Raw genomic sequence first — 19,711 nt, forward strand, 5'->3', positions numbered from 1 at the left:
TTTATCCACCCTGGTTCAGTGACCTGTGCAGGGGAACTCCCTGCAGCACCCTAAATCCAGCACTGGCCTGAGGTTGGACTTTTGCCTTGTATCCCGTTGGCTGAAGGTTCAGATGCTCCTGTTGGGAGTTTGCTCCTTCCCAGCCTTTCTCAACCTGTGGGTCCCCAGATGTTGTTGAACTACAACTCCCATCACCCCTAGCTAGCAAGGCCAGAGCTCAGGGATGGTGGGAGTTGTAGTCCAACAACATCTGGGGACCCACAGGTTGAGAACTGCTGCGAGTCCAGACACTCAGGATAGTTGGAGAAACTGTGCTGCTTGTGGAAAATGGGCTACTTTGTTGTAAAGGTAAAGGGACCCCTGACCATTAGGTCCAGTCACAGATGACTCTGGGGTTGTGGTGCTCATCTTGTTTTATTGGCTGAGGGAGCCGGTGTACAGCTTCCGGGTCATGTGGCCAGCATTACTAAGCCACTTCTGGCGAACCAGAGCAGTGCATGGAAACGCCATTTAACTTCCTGTCGGAACAGTAGCTATTTATCTACTTGCACTGGTATGCTTTCGAACTACTAGGTTGGCAGGAGCAGGGACTGAGCAACGGGAGCTCACCCCACCACGGGGATTTGAACCGCCAACCTTCTGCTCGGCAAGCCCTAGGCTCTGTGGTTTAGACCACAGCGCCACCCGCGTCCCTTTACTTTGTTGTAGGGACTGTTAAAAGTGCTTCCTTCTCTCTCTCCAGCACTTCCTAATTTAACAAGTTGGTTTTTATGTCTGCCTAACACAATTTTCTTTCTGGTCTTTCAGGTGTATGCGTCTACCGAGGCTCATCATTTCAGGTAGGTCAGATTTAATGTTATTTGTGACTAGCTGTGCTTGAATTAGATTTCATTTTATGGCATGGAAGGGGCTTTGTCCTTGAAGCAAATTCTAGCCTGGAAGAACGAACGTACAGCGCTCAGACGATGGTGGGACCGGAGAGGTCCTAGCCCCCATACCTGTTGCGATGGCATCCTCTGCTACTGTTTTTGAGGTGGCTACTATAGGGCACAAGTTGGCTAGAAGTGGCTGGAGGGGGAGAGAGCTTGGGGAGGGAGAATTTGCAGATTTTGCAAAAGGCTTGTCTGCTTCTTTCCCCAATGCTATCCCTTCATTGCAACAGTTACAGGTATTGCAATGTTACCTTATTACGAAGTTGCAAAATCATTAAAAAACACAGGAGGCATGCCTTTGACTGCAACTCTCAACACACTTATTCCTTTGAGGCCAGGAAAACATACGGATAAACATTCATAGAATTGCACTGTTTATTGATCTGAAAGGTAACTCCCGATTTGTTACATGGTCCTTTTATACTTTGGTTGTAAGTAAACTTTTAAAAAATGTCACAGAACTGTGTTTAACTATTCTATGCATTTGTGTTTGTCATAAAAAAAACCCCTGCAACTCTATATGCACATACCTGGGAGTAAATCCCATTAAACTGAATGGGGCTTGATGTTGGGATTCCACTGTATACAGGGGTGTGTGTTTTGTAAGCCCTGAGGTACAGAACATGTTCGAGATTTTGGAAACTTTATTAAATTTCCCTTTTTCCTCCAGCTGTGTTTTTGTCCATGGCTGAAGGAATGAGTATGGGAGACGATTTTCAGATAATACTTTCAAAGCCTTGGTTTTATGATATAAATTGTTGCTGAGTGGTCTTGCTTTTTTTCAAGAGTAATGATCTTTGTCGGCTTCGCCATGCTGTAAGAGAAAGTATTAGCTGTGTCAGGAAATGTGTATGTAAACTTTTCCCCTATGTAGAGTGTGGCATGTGGGATTAGGTTGCAAGTGCCTGAGAGATGGGTACGGTCTGATTTTTAATCTCTGCCTTAGAAGGGTGAACAGCCCTTAAGTATTGCTGGACCAATTTTTGGCTCAACTGTGGGTCTTTTTTTACATTTCATTGCATGGTGTGCTTAACAAAAAAATGCTCCCGTCAGTCTACCATGGGAGGAAAGCAGTGAGAGATTCTAAGGTTGTTTCCAATTGACCTGTTTGAGGACTATTTATCCTGATTTGTTTGTGGAGAGGTTAGACAATGTTGCATCAACCCAAGTGTTTTCCAAAACTTTGCATTTTATTTCCCCCTTGCTTACCTCTTTGGCAGAATGCTGATCTGTTTGGGAGGAAGTTTTGTTGTACGATAGCTCCGCACCTACTTTAACGACGCATTGTGAATTCCACCAGTATGTGATTTTGACCTGGCAATATATCATGAATCATGGTGGGTGTTAAGGCTGGGCGATATATCATTCAAAACTGGTTTCCAGCCCATATCAAGATTTTGGTTTCATAATTTTTGACCTGGCGTATATTGCTAATCATGATGTGTGCGTGTGTGTGTGTGTGCTATGCAAAAATCACAATGTGGGAAAAAACTGTGAAGCCAGGCAATGCCTCTACATAAAGGTAAAGGGACCCTGGTCCACTGGTGGCTGATTCTGGGGTTGCGGCGCTCATCTCGCTTTATTGGCTGAGGGAGCCAGTGTACAGCTTCCGGATCATATTGCCAGCACGACTAAGCCGCTTCTGGCGAACCAGAGCAGCGCACGGAAACACCGTTTACCTTCCTGCCAGAGCGATACCTATTTATCTACTTGTATTTTGATGTGCTTTCAAACTGCTAGGTTGGCAGGAGAAGGGACCAAACAACGGGAGCTCACCCCATCACGGGGATTCGAACCGCTGACCTTCTGATCGGCAAGCCCTAGGCTCTGTGGTTTAACCCATAGCGCCACCCGCGTCCCATCACAATGTTTAGCTGATACTATATCAAGAAGTTGAAAACCAGATATTGCCCAGCCCTCCTGGAGATGTAGTTCCAATTCTTTCCGGCATGCATGGACTCGGTGCTTTCTATGCAACTCCTTCTTTTATCCCCTACCTTGTGAGGTGTGAAGTGGCCCCCATTGGTCTGGGTCTGACCTTGCTAACAGAGATTTAGCTCTCAATTTAGTGCCCTGGTGCAAATGTGATTTGCTTTCCTCCATCCGTATCCTGCCAGTTGCTCCCTGCGTCTAACCCTCTTAGAGTTAAAATTCCTCTTCCCTCCCAACTTTGACATTGTCCCTTTAAAGCCGTCCTGTTGCAAAGAGAGAGAGAGAGGGGATGAGATGAAATTGATTTACGGCCCGTTGTCTTTGGCGGACGGCTCGGAGGAAAGCCGGAGCAGATTGCATGCATTTGTTTCCATTAAAAATATACTGTGGAGCATCACAATGTTTTAAAGGCTATTGAGAAATCTGCCTACACTCCATCAACTCTAATAAATTGTGCGGCAGATAATTCTCCCCTCCACATTTTGGCTCGATAAGTACTGTAATATACTGGTGCTCAGAACACGCGGAAATGAGACATCAGGATGTCACCCTTGCCTGTTGACGTGCGGCTGATATTTGCAGGACTTTTTTTTCACCGGGCTTGTAGGTTTTCGTAGGTAGCAAAGACAGTGTGGATGCCAGACACGTACAGAGCTTCCCTGTGGCACAGCCTAAGTGACTGATTCTTAGCCCTCCGCTTATGATGGACTGCTGGTTCCTCTCCATGTATCTCCGCTGATGTCGTGGGGTGTGCTGAGGAAGGAAAGTTCTCATGGCTGTGAGTGAGGGGACTGAACATCTGCCTAACGCTGAACCAGATAATGGCAGGAAGAGCTGTAGTGTGGCTAGTTGCGTCTTAATCTGTGTTTTTAATTTTTGTTCCTTCCGCCAATTCCCCCCCCTTCCAAATTATTACAAATCAAACCAAATTAATTTATTTTAATACAATTTCTAACAGATCAGGTTTCCCTCCCCCGTTGCGTAATACGTTCACATCGCTGCATCAATTCTTATTAGTCTCTAGGTGTCATCACTTCATTTGCCATTAAACATTTCTTACAGCTGCCCCCTTGTGTGTTTTAATTTTTGTGAGGCTCCTTGAGTCCTGGTTCTGGGGGAAAAGTGTAATAATAATAATAATAACAATAATAATAATACTCATTCTCACAACAACCCTGTGAGGTAGGTTAGGCTGAGAGGCAGTGAAGGACCCAAGGTTACCCAGTGAGCTTCATGGCTGAGTGGGAATTTGAACCCTGGTCTCCAAGATCCTAGTCCATGGGTAGGTAAACTAAAGCCCGGGGGCTGGATCTGGCCCAATCACCTTCGAAATCCAGCCCACCGACGGTCCAGGAACCAGCATGTTTTTACATGAGTAGAATGTGCCCTTTTATTTTAAATGCATCTCTGGGTTATTTGTGGGGCATAGGAATTCGTTCATTTTTCCCCTCCAAAATATAGTCTGGCCCCCCACAAGGTCTGAGGGACAGTGGACCGGCCCCCTGCTGAAAAAGCTTGCTGACCTCTGTCCTCGTCCAATACTTTTAGTTTAGCAACTGCACCATGTCTCCAAGTCCAAATAATAAAAGATCCCTTTACTATGGGAAGAACATCCACAGTCAAGACCAAATACCGTATTTTTTGCTCTATAAGACTCACTTTTCCCCTCCTAAAAAGTAAGGGGAGATTGTGTGCGTCTTATGGAGCGAATGCAGGCTGCGCAGCTATCCCAGAAGCCAGAACAGCAAGAGGGATTACTGCTTTCACAGCGCAGCGATCCCTCTTGCTGTTCTGGCTTCTGAGATTCAGAATATTTTTAAAATTGTTTTCCTCCTCCAAAAACTAGGTGCGTCTTGTGGTCTGGTGCGTCTTATAGAGCGAAAAATACGGTATATAAAGAGATCACCACTGCTGTTCTTGCATAGGTATTTCCTTGCATGTTGCTGCTTGCTGGCTGTAACCAGGTCAAAATTTGTGTTTAACAAGAAATGTTTTGCTTGGAAACAATCAGCTGAGTCTCAGAAGGGAGGTGGGCGATGTGGGGGTGTTAACCCCAGTTGAGCAGTGTGATCTGGCCCCTCAAGTACTCCCAAAGGTCTTGGTGGCAGTGGCAAAAGAAATCAATACAGTGCTGGAGTGAGAGGATCTCAGTGCCGGACGGAGGTGCACATCACCCCTGGGACCTACATGAGTACAATTCCCATAGCAGTGGAAATGGCTGGTGTTTGCTGATTTGTCCCAATCCAATCCAGAAAATGTGAACGCTATCAGTTGTTGTTGTTTTCAGTCCGCAAAGGACACATCATTGATTTTGGCCTCCCCCGGGTTTGCACGGTTTCCCTCACGTTGAAATGAATGGTGTGGCATCATGTAAGGACGATGTCATCAATTAAACAGGTTGCGGAAAATGTCGCCATAATGGACAGCGGCGAAAGAAGACGAATGGCACAGTTTTGGGTGGAAGCTGAACCGCAGCAGAATGGAAGCGGTTCTGCGTGATGTGATGAATATGGGGCAAGGGAGAAATTGGTGCCTTCTCACATCCCTGCCCCCCAGATCAATCAACTGAGTAGAGAGGGGGATTTTCCACTGGTGGCAGATGACAGAAGCCATGACACCACAAGACCGGTGTAAAACCAAATTAAATAAAGGTTTTATTTCAAAACAACAAACAGCAAATCTTGTGGGTATTTTTCCGGCAGGCGCAGAGTTCAAACTGCAGCTTTTTCCTTTTGTAGTCATGGCCAGCTGTACCTAATCAGCCCAGAGCTCACAGAAACTGTTCTTAAAGGTACAAACATCTTTACTGTTTCTGTGCAGAATGACTCCCAACACACCTGCCTTTGTTTGTACAAGAGGGTCTGTGAGAGTGGAGGTGAGGGCCACACCCAGTATTCCTTCATCCCAGAGGGTTTGTCCTTTGACATAGGCGAGCTAACAGTAAATCACCCCGTGCAAGTTGGAGTTAACTCTTTATTAGCAGAAAACATGATGGACACAAGAGTGTCTGGCCTATGAGCACAGCACTCATCTCTGGTAGGTCTTGTCCCCATGAAGTAGTTGTTGAAGACCTCCGCTTCAACTAAGCCCCTCCTCCCCAGGGCTTTCCCCAAGCAATCGGAGACTGCGCCTGTGCATCGCAAATCTCTCCTCCGCCCTTTTCATGCCTCTTCTGGTTCTGGGAGACAGGAGGGGAGCTTATCGCAACAGGAGGGGGAGGCATCCATGACTCATCGCTGCCTTCTGCTTCTGCCTCTAATTATGGACTTTGCAACAGACTCTCCCCGCTCTCTAAGCCTCGTTACCTGTTCAGGTTCTGACACCTCCTCCCAGTTTTCTCCCTCTCACTGCTCATCGTTGTCCAACTATTCCTCTGCATCCATGATATCCGTGGGTGAATGCGTTCCTTAGGTCAAAAGCAGCATCTACTGTATTTTTTGCTCTATAAGACAAACTTTTTCCTCTCCAAAAATTAAGGGGAAATATGTGTGCGTCTTATGGAGTGAATGCAGGCTCCATGGCTTCAGCGATAGCAACACAAAGCCTCCGAAGCGCAGTGGGAGTGCTCCCGCACCGATCCCTCTTGCTCTCCTGGCTTCGCTTCGCTGGAGAGGCGCTGCGCAGCTTTCCCTTTGCGCAGCGCCCCTTCAGCGAAGCGGGAGGAGAAATGGAAGGGGCTCTGTTTCTCCTGATGCTTCGCTGAAGCGGCGCTGCACAGAGAGGGAGAGATTTTTTTTTTCTTGTTCTCCCCCTCTAAAACTAGGTGCATCCTATGGTTGGGTGCATCCTATAGAGTGAAAAATACGGTAAGTGATCTCTTGAAGATTTCAGAATCTTGAGAACTCTTCATGCTGCCAGCAGCAAGTAACTGATAGAAATGAATTCCTTGATGAATTTGCGTTTTCATTCAATAAAGCCAGCCAGAAAGGTGTGGGTGCAAGGGGTGAGCTGCGGAAGGGAAGCAATATTAGTGATCACTAATGCATGGGCTGCTGCCAGATATTGTAAGGTTGGCAGTAACTGGGTCACTGGAGTGGATCTCGTCGGTTGCTTTCTCTGCATGCTAAAGGGCATATTCATATATATTTTTAGTTGCCATATTTTTTAATAGTGCCTTTTACAGCAGCCTGACACAGATGAAACTAAGCACAGGAAGGTATTCTTGGCATAGAGACAAGTGTGGAAAGCTTCACTTGTGACATCTGTGTCATGCAAAAAGCACAGGAGCAGAACATTTTTAAAATTTAAAATGCTGGCAACCTTTTCAGACAACCCTACTAGTTTCTTTTTTGTTGGGGTGGAACAGGCTCCCATGAGAGGTGGTGGACTGTCCTTCCTTGGATGGTTTTATGCAGAGGTTGGATGGCCACCTGCCATGTATGATCTGTTAGAATTCCTGCTCCAAGGCTGCAGTCATGGGATTGTTGTCTTTCACATGACGGTGTATGACTCCACAGAGTAGGAAGTGACGGAGACCGGATGTTTGTGTTACTGTGTTCTGTGAAATGGGACTATTGTCCTTTGTTCTTTTTCTCTTTGCTGTCTGATGCTAGAGAGAGAGGGAGCCATGTTGCAGTGCTCCGTGTGTGTTTATATGTAAATAAAGTAGATTAGCCAAAATGCTGAGTTGCTGAGGTCTGTTACGCAAACTGCGAAGACTCTGCAGATCCCTAAGTATGCCGATGTCTGTTGGTCACTGTGATGTTCGGGCTGAAGAAAGCTTTTGAAGCTCCTGAATGAAAGAGTAGGAGGGAGAGAACATGCCAGTTGGGCATGGGTCTCTGCCAGGGTCCTACTCGAGTGTAGGCTGAACTCCTGATGTGATCTAGTTGAGATTCCTGCGTTACAGGGGTTGGACTAGATGACCCTCAGAGATCCCTTCTGACTACAGTTCTGTGAATCTGTGTGATGCAGAAGTGCTCACCTTAATCATTGCAATTCTACCTTTTGGATCCGCGAGCTTCCCTTCGCCCTCCTCCTCCTCAGCGTCTCTTCCCTCCTGCACCTCCGAGGCGTTCAGCTCATTTTATTTTTTTAAATAAAATAAAAAAATAAAATAGATAAATAGGTGTCTAAGTCAGCTACTTTCCTTTTCAGTCAGCGACATTCCTCTTTGTCTTCACCAGGCTTTGAAGGAAGCGCATTACAGAAAGGATTGATTATGTGCTATTGTATCCTGCTTCCTAAGCACTTAACGGCTGTGTACAATGGTAAATGCTGAAAAACAATATTTTATGCAAAAGCGTTCCCTTCCCCCACCCCAGTGAACTTCATGGGGGTGGGTGGGGAGAAGGAACTCTTCCTAAGCTTTGTGCAAGAAAAGAGGAAAAAATAGGCACTCTGAATCTTGAAAATCCCATAGGGGATAATGCATTTGCTCGTTTTTGCATTACATAAGAAGAGACCTGCAGGATCCGGCCCCCAGCCCATCTTGTGCAGCATCCTGTTACTCACAGATGCTTATAGAAAGCCTGCAAGCAGGACCCAGTGGCAGATTTGGGCTCTCAAATTTCAGTGGTGCCCTGTGTGATGCTAAAATTCATCATCTTGCTCCGTTCTACTCCATTATTGTAGCACCACTTGCAGTGCAGCACTAGCGCGGCCAAGCCGGTCCCGCTACCTTAAAACCACCTTTGCAGGACCCGAGTGCAAGAGTGCTCTCCCCTCCTGCAGTCTCCCTGCTGCACTGAGGAGGAATCGTGGAAGTCTCCCCCTCCCCTGGATCCTGAATCTTCCCAGGAGCAGTAGGACAGTATAGATTTGGAACAGCGGTTTGCAGAGGGGCATAGTTCAGAAGGAAGAAGCTGGGAAATACTGGATGGGGAACAGCTAGGAGGAGAAACACGGGAAGAGAGAGGGTTAACAGATTCACAGTCTCTGGGCAGCATTCACACACACCCCGTCTCCAAAGTCACGGAGAGCTCAGAAAGTGGCAGAACAGAAAGCACAGAGGGTACAAGCTCAGATTACAAGACGTAGGAGTGGCGTAGATTAATAGGGATGGAAGAGGGTGGAGTCCTTAATTGGGAGCACCGCCATTCTGGGAGATGCTCTGTCCCATGAGACTAGGGCCCTACAGGATTTAACCTCCTTCTGTTGGGCCTGTAAGACAGAGCAATTCCGCCTGGCCTTTAATTTGAATTCAGCCTGATCTTTTATTTCCCTTCTCTTCCCTCCCTCTCCCCTTTTATGAAGATTACCCACTCTGAGACCCCACAGCTAATTCTCCCCTGGCCTCCTCGCTGGCCCAAGTAGGACTAATTCAGGCAGCTAGCCCTGGGGACTATCTAATGCTTATTAGATGGATTTCCCCTAAATTTAGTTCTGAACTTTGAATTTTATTGTTATTCATGTTTTTATACTGTATTTTATGCTGCTTTTACAATTAAGTGTTTTAAATTTGTTGTTAGCTCCACTGAGCCCAGTTTTCTGAACTGGGAAGGATGAGGTATAAATAAAAAATTATTATTATTAATTACTATTTGTTCTCTTGCTGTGATTATTAAAGTTTCTAACTGGTAAGAAGGCTCATTTTCCTTTGTTCTCCTGATTTACTGCCACAAGGGAGGAAGCCAATTCCTGAAGCCTGACACTCCCTCTGCTGCTATTTAGCAGCGTTACTGCTTCTGACTGTGAAAGCAGAGCAGAGCCATCATGGCTACTAACCATGGATAGCTTTGTCCCCCACAAATTTGTCCGATCCTCTTTTAAAGCCACCCAGGATGGTGACCTTCTCTGCTTCCTGTGGATGTGCTGGATGCTGTTGTGGCCACTACATTCTTGGTTCAAACTCCTGCCCAATGCCCCCTATAGGGAGTGATAGAAATTAGCCAGGCGCTAGGCGCGTTTTGCATAGGAAAAATGGCGACCACGTGGACATCTCGGGATGCCAGGTTGGCAATTGGCATCTCTACCTGGCTGACTCCATCTTTCTTAAGCAGGTAAGCTTGACGAGCTTATTTATTTCATTTAATTCTCCAATGAGTACACGTTTCACCTTCTTCAGCTAATCCTTACGACGACCCTGTGAGGTAGGTAAAGAGGCGTCACGACTGAGTGGGGATTTGAACTCTGATTTCTCAGGTCCTAGTTTGACACACTCACCACTTTACCCCACTGGCTTCCTAGCATCCTTCTGCTATGGGGCAGCTCTATAAATTAAGTAGGTAAAAATATATATATGGGGAAAGCAAAGGAAACCACTTAGAGAAGGGTCTGAAATATTTTCCTTGAAGCTTGCATTTGTTCGTTTCTGGATTGTTTTATTTGATGTTATTTAAAATATAAAGCGGTATAGAAATGGAATGAAATATAATAATAGTAATAAATTTCGCTGCAAAAGAAAAAAGAAAAAAAAGACACCTAGATATTCATTGGTGGCGACCGTAACCCTGGTTTAAGGTTCCATTTGGTGATGGAGTTTATATATGTGAGTTTCTAACACTGCCTATAAGAAAGTGTCATTCAGAGTAGCCAGTTGCATTGCTCACTACGGAAGATAACAGCACCATAAAATTCGATTAATTGGGCATTTATTCAAAATCCAGTTGAAACGACTTGGTTTAATTGATTCAACAAAACAATCCAGCGATACCAGCTTTTCAAAGTCGGGATAGGTCATTTTCACACCTCCCTCCCCTTGGCCTCTCGGTGCCCCATAGGGAGCCCACCCACTTTGGGTACCGGTGCTCTGTAGCTTCTTAGCCACCGCTGTTTGATTTTCAAATGATTCCGTCTCTTCTTTGAACGATGGCGCCTAGGGAGATGTTGCTGGCGATTCATTGACCGGACACGCATGGGGCTCCCTGCCTGCCTGCAAAAACCTCTCCCTCCGGAGGCTTTGAAGCTTGGCGACTGCTGCGTTGGTGCAGAGGGATGGCCGCATGTCGCATGGATTAATCAAACTTGTCCCTCGCCACGTTCTCAAAGCTGCATGGCCCTTCTTGAGACTTCTGAAGGCGGCCTGAGTTTCCCTCGAAGATTCACCGCTTTATAGTTGAAGGAAGACAAAAGGCAGGAAAGGTCAAATGCCTGGTCGTGATGGTGGGATGGTGGGAGACTCATTGTGTGAGGATACGGTAGAATTCAGCTGCATGGGCTTCAGGGCCTAATTTTTGCTGAGGTTAAGCTCCAGAATCTTTGACTCCAGTTTATCCCTGGAGTGCAGGCTACTCTCAACGTCCTCAGGGCTTGCGTTCCAGGGGCGTTCCTTGGGTAGGATTGCCAAAGGTCCCCCCCCCCCCGATTCTCTGCCCTCTTTCCAGTTTTTATTTTATTTTGCCAAACGCACACCAGTAAATTCAAGCAAGTTGCGAGTTACCTGCATGTGATCTAATAAAAAAGGCACCTCTGTGAATGCATAGGTAAAGGTAAAGGTACCCCTGCCCGTACGGGCCAGTTGTGTCCGACTCTTGGGTTGCGCGCCCATCTCGCTTAAGAGGCCGGGGGCCAGCGCTGTCCGCAGACACTTCTGGGTCACGTGGCCAGCGTGACAAGCTGCATCTGGCGAGCCAGCGCAGCACACGGAAACGCCGTTTACCTTCCCGCTAGTAAGTGGTCCCTATTTATCTACTTGCACCCGGGGGTGCTTTCGAACTGCTAGGTTGGCAGGCGCTGGGACCGGGCGACGGGAGCGCACCCCGCCGCGGGGATTCAAACCGCCGACCTGACGATCGGCAAGTCCTAGGCGCTGAGGTTTTACCCACAGCGCCACCCGCGTCCCGATCTGTGAATGCATAACATGCATTATAATTTCCACATGTCAGGAGTGTGTGCAGGAGCCAGGCCCTGTGACCAGTAGGGCTTTGCAGGACTGGGGCCTTCCTAAGCTTGTTCTGGAGAGGCAAGGCGCGGCCACACAGGTGAGGCCGCTTGGTAACTCACCGCACCTGGTGGCAAGAGCCGGGAAGGGATATAAGGTCAGCATTTCCCTTCGGCTCTTTGCCACAGGAACACGTTTCCTGCCTTGCTGCGTTTGGCTCCTTGCTTCCTGATCCTTGGACCCTTGACTTCGTGACTCCTTGCTTCCTGACCCTGGGACCCCTGGCTTCTGGACTCTCATTCCTGCTCCCACCCTGCCACCTTGCCCCCTGTCCCAATGTCCTCAGCCGCGACTTCGATCGCCCGTAGACTGGACCATGACACCGCAGTCCTACAACCTGATCACCTGGAAGTAAAATGACAGGACCTGGGAGACCAGGGTGATCCACGGGATTCAAATCCCCACCAGGTCATCTGTCACCAGGTCATCTGTCATGGATGCTTTAGCTGAGATTCCTGCATTGCAGGGGGTTGGACTAGATGACCCCCAGGAGTCGAACTCTACAATTCTCTCTAGTTGGAAAATTCTGCAAGTGAGAGGGAGGCATTGTTGAAAAGACCCTTTCCTGGTTGCCATGTTCCAAATTTCTGGTTGAGGGGAGACACAGAAGAAGTCCTCTGCTGATGATTTTATGGTTCAGATAGGTGAAGGAAAGGCTCTCTGGCTGCTACTCCTAGCAGGCGGGCCAAACCTTGGACAGCCTAAGGGCCACATTCCCTTACAGTGAACCTCCTAGAGGCCACATGCCAATGGACAGCAGGATCAGAGACAGGTGTGTACAGAGCGATGGAGGTGATTTCTTCTTTTGCATATGATTCTATGGTTTACCTGGTTATTACCTACACTGGCTCCCAGTACGTTTCTGAGCACAATTCAAAGTGTTGGTGCTGACCTTTAAAGCCCTAAATGGCCTCGGTCCAGTATACCTGAAGGAGCGTCTCCACCTCCATTGTTCTGCCCAGACAATGAGGTCCAGTTCCGAGGGCCTTCTGGTGGTTCCCTCATTGCGAGAAGCAAAGCTACAGGGAACCAGGCAGAGGGCCTTCTCGGTAGTGGCACCCGCCCTGTGGAACGCCCTCCCACTAGATGTCAAAGAGACCAACAACTACCAGACTTTTAGAAGACATCTGAAGGCAGCCCGGTTTAGGGAAGCTTTTAATGTTGAATAGGTTATTGTATTTTAATATTCAGTTGGAAGCCGCCCAGAGTGGCTGGAGAAACCCAGCCAGATGGGCGGGGTATAAATAATAAATTATTATTATTATTTGAGGACATGGTTTTAATTCTGATAATCCCAGTTTTCACACATGCACAAAGTTTCTAGGCCTTAAATGTGGCTCTAAACAGGACTTCCTGTGGCCAATGGTAGAGAGTCCTAGTCCTGCATAGCTTTTGGTCCAAGATAAACCATGGGAAAGAAGCAAATATATGCTAGTGCATTTTAGCATAATTATTGCTTCTGCTTTTTGGTTGTTGCACAGAATTCTGAATGATAACGATGGTGAGGATGATGGGAAAATACACACAGCTATGAACATTGGGAATAAAATATGCTTTATCAAAGCATGAAGCATTTCCAGTTTGATTGCTGTGCTCAAAATCTTCCCACCCACCCTCAAACTACACCTAAGCGCCGCTGATCTTGAATTTCGTGAGGTCTGTGGGTTTTCTGGATTTTTCTTGTTTTCTGCGTACTCCCCCTTGCCGACTCCCTGATCGAGATGGAAAAGCCGAGAAGGTGATACTAGAACTGGGCTTGAAGGAAAACAAGATCAGACAGGATAATTATTTCTTCCTGCAGATCCAGCAGATTGGGGGGTGGGGGGAGACAGAATGACCTTAATTACCAGAGGATGTGTCAGTTGAAATGGGATGGTTCAAGAGGCTGAAGTTCACAGTGGCACAGAATAATCACAGTGTCCGTGAAAAAGAAGGAAGGATATTGGCTTCAGGTTTGAAATGGTTTTCAAGGAGGAAGCACAGAATTCTGATGAGGGCTCAGGAGAAAGGTATGTGTGTGTGTGGGGGGGACTTTTTATTTTTATTTTAAAGAACCCACATCATTTTATTGCATGGCAGTTTTGGGGGTTGTTTCTGTGGGATGTGAAACACAGAACAGTCAAATACAACATTCCTAGAGAGGGATGTTTGTCAAGCCTTCCTGTTTCCTCCTGCGCTGGGACAAACTTCCTCTACATGTGACCAGAGGTGGGCGTTGCCTTACCTGTGCAGGTAACAAAATAGTACAGCGCAAACAGCCATCTCTCTCTCTGACTCCATTCTTTGAAGAAGCAACATCTCCTTAGCCTGAGATGCTCTCTAGGCCTCCAGCCAAGAGAGGACAAAAGAACTATCTCTTTATGGGATAGATTCCAAGTGTATATATTTGGTAACTTAAGTCTGTCTTCTGAGATCCATCTGTGAACAGAATGTGTGAGTAAACTATTTTATACCTTTCGTACATGACTGTGTTGTGTCTATTCTTTTTAGGAGGGAATCAAGGGGAATTACCAGGAAACTTATTTTAGAGGCTTAAGCAAGCCTAGCAAACCTACCCGCTGTATAAGCTTAAAAAGGGGAATGTTACTCTGCTAAATCATAGAACTTGTTAACACAAGTTGGAAAGGATATTATTAAACAATATGTCCTCCCCTGCCTCCCTGAACATTCCCAGTTTCTTCTCTGCTAAAAAATTATAATAAATGCTCCCCCTTTCATTTCAACCTTCCTTCAACTAGCACAACCATTGAATCTAAAAAGGCTGCCGTCCATGAGACTGCTGGAGCAAGCAACACATGCAGCCATCGATTCACTCAGCTTGGATGCCGAAATCACTTCTGGGATACTTGCTTGCAAACTCATCAAGGCAGTGCATGCTGTCATTTCCCCTCTCAACAACCCTGCGAGGTAGGGTAGGGCTGAGACGGGAGGGTGACTGGCCCAGTTACCCCGTGAGCTTTGTGTTTGAGAGCAGATGTGCACCTGAGTCTCCCAGGAGGCTAAGCCAATGCTCTAACCACTACCCCAGGCTGCCTCAAATTGTGAACTTAAGCTCGCGCGCAGTTGCGATGGAATGAAAACTTGCAAAGCCTCCTAGCTCAGCCGCTGTTTCTGATGCGGCCCTTTTCCTGCTCATCCTGCCATCTGTTGTTATTACAGCCTCGCAGTCTGGGAGCTGAGCAAAGGCTGTCCAGGTGTCAAGGTCTGATTTGCACGGTGATCATGGCTCCTGATTTCCAGTGCCTCCCTTGTTGCTTTTGTGGTAATGAGGTGCATCTCGCCCGGAGAAGCTTGGCTGGCACTCGCAGCAAAAGCTGCCAGCCTTTTGTGAATGGTGCCACATTTCATGGCAGCGGCAAAGGATCACGAGGCTTTCCAGCTTGGCGGAAAGACTGTCTTTTGTTAGCCTGGCTCATGGCTAGACAGCAGTCCCTGCTCTGCCATGTGGTGGAACGGCTGAAAGATGTCTGAAGGAAGGCAACGAATCCACTGCTTGGAGCTCCTGCAGCCTCTGGAAGGAGAGCATTCAGAATGCAGCAGCTAGACTGGTGACTGGGACCATAGAACACCAGTCCTGAAAGATCTACATGGGCTCCCAGTACGTTTCTCAGCACAATTCAAGGTGTTGGTGCTGACCTTTAAAGCCCTAAGCAGCTTCAGCCCTGTATATTTGAAGGAGCGTCTCCACCCCCATCGTTCTGCCCGGACACTGAGGTCCAGCACCAAGGGCCTTCTGGCAGTTCCCTCAATGCAAGAAGTGAGGTTACAGGGAACCAGGCAGAGGGCCTTCTCAGTGGTGGTGCCCACCCTGTGGATCGCCCTCCCATCAGATATCAAGGAGATAAAGAACTATAACTTTTAGAAGACATGAGAAGGCAACCCTCTATCAGGAAGTTTTGAATGTTTGATGTTTTATTGTGTTTTTATATGTGCTGGAAGCTGCCCAGGGTGGCTTGGGCAACCCAGTCAGATAGGTGGGGTTGTCTTCTTCTACTTTCTTTTTCTTCTTCTTCTTCTAATAATAATAATAATAATAATAATAATAATAATTTATTATTTATACCCCACCCATCTGGCTGGGCTTCCCCAGCCACTCTGGGCAGCCTCCAATAGAACACTAAAATACAATAACCTATTAAACATTAAAAGCTTCCCTAAACAGGGCTGCCTTCAGGTGTCTTCTAAAAGTTTGGTAGTTGTTGTTCTCTTTGACATCTGGTGGGAGGGCGTTCCACAGGCCGGGTGCTACCACCGAGAAGGCCCTCTGCCTGGTTCCCTGTAACTTGGCTTCTCGCAGCGAGGGAACTGCCAGAAGGCCCTCAGTGTTCTTCTCCTTTATCTCCTCCTCCTCCTCCTAGGGAGAAGCTGTGTAACAGGCATTTAAAAAGTTGCTGTGCCTTGAAATCTTGCAGTTGATGATTAAATTCACTGGGGCATCTGATGTCTACTTCAGTTAATGATCTGCTCGCAAGTCTTTCTTTCCCCACTTTAGCGGTCACGCTGCCCCCTTGGACCAGGTGGGAGACTCTTCCATGCTAGCCCATCATTAGGCTTGAATGCAACCCGACAGGTATCCTTTCTGCCGGCTCCATTGCCATTTTCCATCCACCCCTCCTGCTCTTTTGTGAAATTAACACAGCCACTTTCATGGGATGCTGTGTTGAGTTTCTTCTTTCCAAAGTGTTTCTGGGTGCAACTGTGCTCATGCCCTTTTGAAGTAAAGCAACCACTTCTGTATACAGACATACCTCGGGTTACAGCGACTTCAGGTTGCGTTTTATCGGATTGCAGACCGCTGAAACCCAGAAATACCAGAACGGGTTACTTCCGGGTTTTGGCGGCCGTGCATGCACAGAAGCGCCGAATCGCAACCCACACATGCGCAGATGCGCGTTGTGAACATGCATCCTGCAGGGATCACGTTTGCAACCAGAGCGTCCACTGTACTGGTTGAGAGGTCTGGGACATCTGTGGATTCTGCATGCTCTATCTATGCGCATTTCATAGTTACTATGTAATGGGTGGAGTTTGTGACTGATGGTGAGATTTGGCACCCTGAGAAACCTGCTTTTCATTTCGAAGTTTCTAGTCCTTATGAGGCGGCTGGTGAAACGTCAGAAGGGGTGAGATGGCTGAGCAGGGTTTCCAGGGCTTCTGGCGCTGTGCCTTTCTGCATGACTGCTGTGATGAAGCAAGATAAGCACGGATTCTTGCATGGTTTTACGCAGATCACGGAATGCATCTTGTCTTGGCACACACTTCTGAATTCTTTGAGACTGCTCAAGCACAGCCCTGCCTCTAGGAAAACCCTGGCTGCACTGCTGAGAGGGTTATTGTGGGCAAGGGAAAAAAACAAAACAAAACCAGAGGTCCTTGTGGGTCAATCTAATGGCTGGTCTCTGTTCCTTGCCCACTGAAGCAGCACCTGGGCTTTTGAATGGATATGCTTCTTTTGCCAGCGTTTCCCCCCCTCCGGTCTCTGAATTTGTAACTAGACACAAGGAGCGCACTGTGACACAAATGTTTACGGCTGAGCTCACTCCGCGTCTCACCTGACTTAGTTAGCTCCTCATTTAAATACCAGGGGGTCAACTTGTGTTCAGGCTCTTTTTTCCCTCCGAGTCGAGGCCTCCAAAGGCGTTTGACCTTTTCAGCTTTTCTCTTAAAAACTGGGCTTGGATTTCCCACCTCTTTGTTTGCCTCGCAGAAAGCTGGCAGCCTGCGTCCTTGCTAATGCGAGCCGCTTCCTTCCTCCTTTCTGGCAGGTTAGCAGGATTAGTCTCACCAGGGCTTAGAGAGAAAGAGAAAGTTAAGGGAATGAATGAACTTTTGGGTGCGTCTGCAAGTTTCGGACGAAGCCCAGATCCATCCATTGGACTGCTTAAAACGGATGGCTCCCATTTGCTCCCACTTGGATGGCCTCCAACTTTTGTTTAGTCGTTTAGTCGTGTCTGACTCTTCGTGACCCCATGGAGCAGAGCATGCCAGGTACTCCTGTCTTCCACTGCCTCCCGCAGTTTGGTCAAACTCACGCTGGTAGCTTCGAGAACACTGTCCAACCATCTCGTCCTCTGTCGTCCCCTTCTCCTTGTGCCCTCCATCTTTCCCAACATCAGGGTCTTTTCCAGGGAGTCTTCTCTTCTCATGAGGTGGCCAAAGTATTGGAGCCTCAGCTTCAGGATCTGTCCTTCCAGTGAGCACTGGAATGGGTCGGTTTGATCTTCTTGCAGTCCATGGGACTCTTAAGAGTCTCCTCCAGCTCCATAATTCAAAAGCATCAATTCTTCAGCGATCAGCCTTCTTTATGGTCCAGCTCTCACTTCCATACATCACTAGGCCTCTAACTTGAATGGCTGTAAAAGAGGATTCATAGAGGAGAAAGCTACCAGCGGCTACTAGCCATGATGGCGATGTTCTGCCCCCACTGTCAGAGGCAATAACCCAATATATCAGCGGTTCTCAACCTGTGGGTCCCCAGATGTTGTTGGACTACAACTCCCATCATCCCTGAGCTCTGGCCTTGCTAGCTAGGGGTGATGGGAGTTGTAGTCAACAACATCTGGGTACCCACAGGTTGAGAATATAAACTAGTTGCTAGGAACCAACGAGTGCGGCGCACACTGTTGCATTCAAGTCCTGCTTGGGGTGTTGCCACAGGCATCTAGTTGGCCACTGTGAGAACAGGATGCTAGACCAGATGGACCACTGGGCCGATCCAGCAGGCTCTGCTTATGTCCATATGCTTTTATTTTCCTGAAGCAGGGATGGGGAACCTGTTGGCCCTCCAGATGTTGTTGGACTCCAACTCCCTGCATGGCTGATGGTCAGGGATGGTGGCAGTTGCAGTCCAATGTCATGAGTGGTTGGATGAAGAGGAACGGCAGGAGGTAACAGCTGGGGAACCCCCAAGGAAACCCCAACTCTCAGAGCCCAGAGAGTGGTGGTGGGACAATGATGAGTGGTCAGAGGGAGAAGAGAGGGCAAACCATGAAGAGGTGTCCGAAGCTGAAGAGGTAACAGGGCTTGGTGAGCAGGGAGATTCTGTGGCAGAGAGCAGTCCAGAATCAGAGGCAGAAGCTGCAGCAGGAGAGGAGGGGAGCCAAGAGGCAGAGATGGGTCAGGCTGGAGAAGAGGCACGGGTGTCTCCTCTCCTGCTGCAATGAGCTCCCCTCCCCCTCTGTCTCCCAGAACCAGAAGAGGGCTGAAATGGGCAGAGCAGCGGCAGGCTGCATTCAGCCACAGTCTCTGATTGCTTGGAAGAAGCCCTGGAGAGGAGGGGACTTTCAACGGCTGTGAGGAGGCAGGGACTTTTGGTCTCGGCAACTGATTTTCACAGAGGAAGACGAAAGAAGAACGAGCTGCTTTGCTCATTACACTTGACACTCAACTAAGTCTGTGGAGGTTGTGTTTTTGCTAATAAAGAGTTAACTCCCATCTTTGAACTGTGTGATTACTGACTGGGGCATCCAGCAACAGGTTCCCATCTCTGTTTTAGTTTTTCGCCTGAGGCATTTCCTTACCTTGTTTCTTAACCATTTAGTGCTTTTTTGCTGTACAGTGGTACCTCAGGTTACAGACTCCGCTAACCCAGAAATAGTACCTCGGGTTAAGAACTTTGCTTCAGGATGAGAACAGAAATCGTGCTCTGGCGGTGCGGCGGCAGTGGGAGGCCTCATTAGCTAAAGTGGTGTTTCAGGTTAAGAACAGTTTCAGGTTAAGAACGGACCTCTGGAACGAATTAAATTCTTAACCTGAGGTTAGGTATTTTGTATTTTGGTTAGGTGCCTGAATCACCATTGGGTGGAAAGGTGGGAAACAAATGTTAACATGTTAACAAACCAACAGAGAAATAAATGGTGGGTAGCTAGCTATATTTGCCCTCTTCCTTCTTAATTCCACTTTGTGGATCCTTTTCCTCCAGGGTGGTACTTTGGAAATGCAATGTTGGAACTGGGCCATTGGAAAATGCCTTGACTTCACATTGATAAAGGTAAAGGTAAAGGGGCCACTGACCATTAGGTCCAGT

General features: G+C 47.6%; 1 protein-coding gene across 1 annotated transcript in view; it reads left to right on the forward strand.

The window, feature by feature from the left end:
- Positions 1–19,711, forward strand: part of FRAS1 (Fraser extracellular matrix complex subunit 1) — a 380,286-nt gene that overhangs the window by 15,681 nt on the left and 344,894 nt on the right. The window contains exon 2 of the mRNA XM_083398098.1: positions 808–839. Within this exon, the coding sequence (XP_083254224.1) occupies positions 808–839 (32 nt within the window). The remainder of the gene's footprint in view (positions 1–807; positions 840–19,711) is intronic.

This window comes from Podarcis tiliguerta (genome assembly GCF_965153285.1).
Source record: "Podarcis tiliguerta genome assembly, chromosome: 9".
NCBI lineage: Eukaryota > Metazoa > Chordata > Lepidosauria > Squamata > Lacertidae > Podarcis > Podarcis tiliguerta.